This window comes from Sitodiplosis mosellana, unplaced genomic scaffold (genome assembly GCF_009176505.1).
Source record: "Sitodiplosis mosellana isolate CC-2019 unplaced genomic scaffold, AAFC_SMos_1.0 Smas_scaffold_6539, whole genome shotgun sequence".
Classification (NCBI taxonomy): domain Eukaryota; kingdom Metazoa; phylum Arthropoda; class Insecta; order Diptera; family Cecidomyiidae; genus Sitodiplosis; species Sitodiplosis mosellana.
The window spans coordinates 1-4,123 of NW_022601748.1; the positions used below are offsets into that span (position 1 = coordinate 1).

General features: G+C 43.1%; 2 protein-coding genes across 2 annotated transcripts; both read right to left on the minus strand.

Annotated features, from left to right (window-relative positions):
• Positions 1-4: 4 nt before the first annotated feature.
• Positions 5-1,381, minus strand: LOC129579768 (3-ketodihydrosphingosine reductase-like; the record flags this gene model as incomplete). Its single annotated transcript, XM_055469933.1, has 3 exons — positions 547-1,381; positions 341-459; positions 5-265 (listed from the first exon to the last, which is right to left on the minus strand). Coding segments are annotated over exons 1-3 (1,047 nt in total), but the record flags the coding sequence as incomplete, so codon positions are not given.
• A 180-nt stretch (positions 1,382-1,561) lies between these two features.
• LOC129579769 (nuclear pore complex protein DDB_G0274915-like) lies at positions 1,562-4,123 on the minus strand (the record flags this gene model as incomplete). Its single annotated transcript, XM_055469935.1, is given in 3 exon segments — positions 1,562-1,918; positions 1,996-3,060; positions 3,129-4,123. Coding segments are annotated over 3 exon segments (2,320 nt in total), but the record flags the coding sequence as incomplete, so codon positions are not given.

Sequence of the window (4,123 nt, forward strand, 5' to 3'; positions counted from 1 at the left end):
GAGATGTCGTGGTCGCTGTACTGAATGTGACCGAAGTGATTGTACTCCGATTAGCCGACGTTGATGAGATACTAGTTTTTGTTTCTTCTTTTTGGTCAGATTTTTCGACACCAATCGAAGGCTTTCGGACACTATCCACTTCAACTTTCGATTCATCTCTGCGCAAAAAACTGTTGGGCCAGATCAACGCCACTTTCATCATTCCAGAGCAAATTATCGTTAGCATCCAACTTTTAAATCCTGATATTGAGATGAAATGACCGCTCTAGAAAGAAAAAGGAAGCATTTTTTAAATGTTACTTTCAATTTGACTCATTTGCACAGCATCAATCTTTTTTACCAATGAATCGGTTAAAATCTTATGAGCCATATTTTCTGACTTCGCCAATCCGCCCCCTCCTGAAATGATTTTCGTTTCTTCTGGCTTGGTTCGGTTCTCATTTTCAAATCCAGGTGTATCTAGAATTATGTTTAGTTGTTTTAGTTTTCACTCGAAAATAAAAACTCTAAGTAAAGAGCTTGAGCTTTCAATCAATTCCAATTTACCTGTATCGGCCGGTAATGCCAATGTAATGGATATATTGGTGTTCGACACTTCCATGGCAATGGTTTCAGCTAAACCGCGTAATGCAAACTTGGCTGCTGCATATGGTCCGTAGTCGTAGATTCCCACGAGTGAAGCTTGCGACGCCGTAATAGTGATGATCCCATCTCCAGTTTCTTTGAATTTCGTGAGCACATAACGCGTCGGATAGTACACGGAGTAATAGTTGATGTTCATCAAATAAACTGCGTCATCGGGTGATATTTCATCTACTCTCCCGCAAATTGCTCCGCCAGCACAGTTCACCAGCATGTAAATTGGCGCAGTATCTTCCTCCAGTGCGCTTAGTGCATTTTTGACACTGTCATAACTTTTTGACAGATCAATCGAACGATACTGAATCAATTGCTTATCGTTGACGCGGTGCAACTGTATCTTTTCCAACGCTGACTCCAGCTTTTCAACACTGCGGGCTATTATTGTGACATGAGCACCCAATTTTACGCAATTGACCGCAATCCAAAATCCAATGCCTTGCGAGCCACCAGTTATCACAACATGTCGGTCTCGAATTGATCGTAATGGTTTTTTGCTTACCCACCGATGAATCGCAATATGGACAATTACCAGAAAAGCCACAACTAATACGATTTCTATGAGAAAAGTCATTGTGTTTTTTCTTATCGATCTAATTTTTCTTATTTTTGATTAATTTGAATCTGTACTGCTATTTATTAACGAGACACCATAGCTCACTGCCGAACGATAGTGACAGTATGACATTCCACTTTTATTTTTCAAACCGCTATTTTTCAATTGAAATGCATTTGAGGTTATGATCTCAACAAATGTATGTATATACAAATACCAAGTTTAACAAGTTACGCACAATGTCATGGAACGGAAAGATATGGAACTGAAGCGTATCCAGTGAAAAAAAAACATAATTTGAAATCGTGACATTTTATGATTGTTTTGAATGTCCATAGCAATTTTGCTAATTATAATTAAACAACATTTTTGTTATTAATTTTTAAAATGAAAATATTTTTTTTTATTTCTTCGAAATTATAGCACAAAAATAAGATTATCGCAATTAATATGTACAAAGGGCTTATTTCATTCGTCTAACGGCGGTTCGCATTGGCCTTCCAGTTTTTGCTGTGTTCGATCCACTGCCCGGTCCTATGCTGAAAATATTTGCCGGTTGCTGTGGTGATGCACTGAACTGAAAGGCGTTCTGTGCTCCTTGATTCGGTGAATTAAACGCAAATGATGTAGGCGCTGTGGCTGGAGCCGTTGCTGGTCCGCCGAAGTTAAACGGTTTTGCTGCTTCTGGTTGGCTGTTGGCTGAACCGAATGAAAACGATGATCCTGTGCAAAGAAGAATTCAAACATATTACCATTAGAATTGCTTTGGAAAAATAGTTGTACTCTAAAATAAGCATTACCTATTCCATTCGCCACACCAAATTGAGGAGTGGGCGCAGTAGCAGGAGCTGGTGCGGATCCGAATGTTGCAACATTTGATGGTGTATTGTTGGATGAGAATGAAAATGGTGCTGGTTTTGTTTCTACTTGGTTTCCAAACGCAGGTTTGGCCGTAAAGTTGAAGGCAGGCGAAGTGCTTCCGAATGCAGGAGGTGCACTCAATGCCGTATTTTCTGCTGGTTTTGCACCGAATATTCCACTTGATTGACTCGGTGTTGTCGGTTGAATTGCTGTATTGCTTTGTCCGAACACGAACGGCGAATTGGGTGTAGTGTTTGTGTTCGTGTTTGCAGTGCCAAAGATCCCAGTCGATGCTGTAGTCGCTGGTGGTTGTGAAGTATTTTGACCGAAAGCAAACACACCAGTAGCCGGCGATCCAAATGCACTATTCGATGTTTGACTCGGATTGGCCGCTGTTGTTGGCGTTGAAAATATACTGTTGGTCGTGCCAAACGCAGGCTGACTCTGTGTACTCGGGGCACTTCCGAATATATTGCTGCTATTCGACGATCCAAATGTAGGCGCATTCATTGTTGGTTTGCCAAATGTGTTTGTTTGATTTTGGCTGCCGAAAACTGGAGTATTTACGTTCTGATTGGTTGCTGTGCCAAAAACATTGTCGGTTTTCGATTGTGTCGATGAAACATTACTGGATCCAAAAACAGGGGCCGCTTGAGAGCTTCCAAATATACTCGTTGAACTGGTCGTTGTTGGAGTACTACTTGAAATGCCAGCAAAGGTTGGTGTTGCGTTTTTATCGCCAAATTTCGGAGCGGAAAATGACCCAAAACTGTTCGGTTGTGTGGTTGCCGTTCCGAATAATGGTTTGGCATCTGCATTCGGCTTATTTGCTCCGAACGCTCCGAATGCACTTTGAGTGGTCGTAGTTGGGTTGGTTGTGTTCGCTGTTCCGAATAATCCAGTCGATGGAGCTGCTGTGCCAGCAGACGGAGACGGAGAACCAAATGCTAGTGGTGAAGTTGTAGCATTTGTTGTGGTGTTTCCGAATTGAAAAGCGCCCGTTTCTGAAAATTGTTTTGCCCAATTAGTATTGAATAGAAGTTGAAAATAACTATTTACATTCTGAAATTACCTGGTTTGCTGGTGTTTGCTGTAGCTCCAAACGAAAATGGTGCTTGATTTGAAGTTGTGGTTCCACTTGCGGTGGTAACATTGGTGTTTGTGAGTCCGAATGTGGGGGCCGGTGTAGCCGTAGCATTTGCACCGGGCCCGGAACCGAAAACAAATGCATTGGTAGCAGGGGTGCTTGTGACTGTCGCGGCTGAAGGAGTGGTCGTTTTAGCTACCGCTCCAAATCCGAATAGTCCTGTGCCTGTACTCGAAGTGCCAAGTGTATTTGTGGTTGTACTGGCCACACTGCTGCTTGGAATACCGAATGAAATTCCTGTGTTTGCAGGCAATGCAGGTGGTTTTGTTGCTGGGCTCCCAAAATTGTATGCAGGAGGAGCAGATGTCGCTAGCACACTACTCGATAGAGTTGTGGTCGTTTCTGTTTTGGCCTGTGTGTTCGAGCCAAATGTGGGTGGAGCAAACGAAGGCAATGTGGTATTACCAGTTGATTTAGCCAGTCCAAATGAGAAAGTCGGTGCGGCTGCTTTGGTTTCTTCCACCTTTGAAGTTGGCACGGCTTCCGTTGTGGCCGGTTTTGCAGCCAAAGACGATGTAAACGTTGGTGGACCGGTGGCCGGAAATGAAAACCCTCCCAGTCGAGGAGCAGAGGCTGATGTAGTAGCCGGTGTTGAAGTTGCAGCAATAGTTGGAGACGTAGTGGTCGGTAGGTTGAATGTAACTGTTGGTGAAGGCACCGTTTTGATTTCACTATCAGTGCTCGTTTGCGGCTTATCATTTTGTGACGTAACGGTTGGAGTAACGATAGTGCTCGAAGGAGATGAGACGGTTGTAGAAAGTGTAAAGCCTGTTACAGTTGTACTGGATGCAGCGGATGCGGAAACGTCTTTGTTTTCACTTTTACGTGGTTCGACTATGCTCGATTTAGTTGCATCAGATGGTACATTCAAAAGAGATGTCGTGGTCGCTGTACTGAATGTGACCGAAGTGATTGTACTC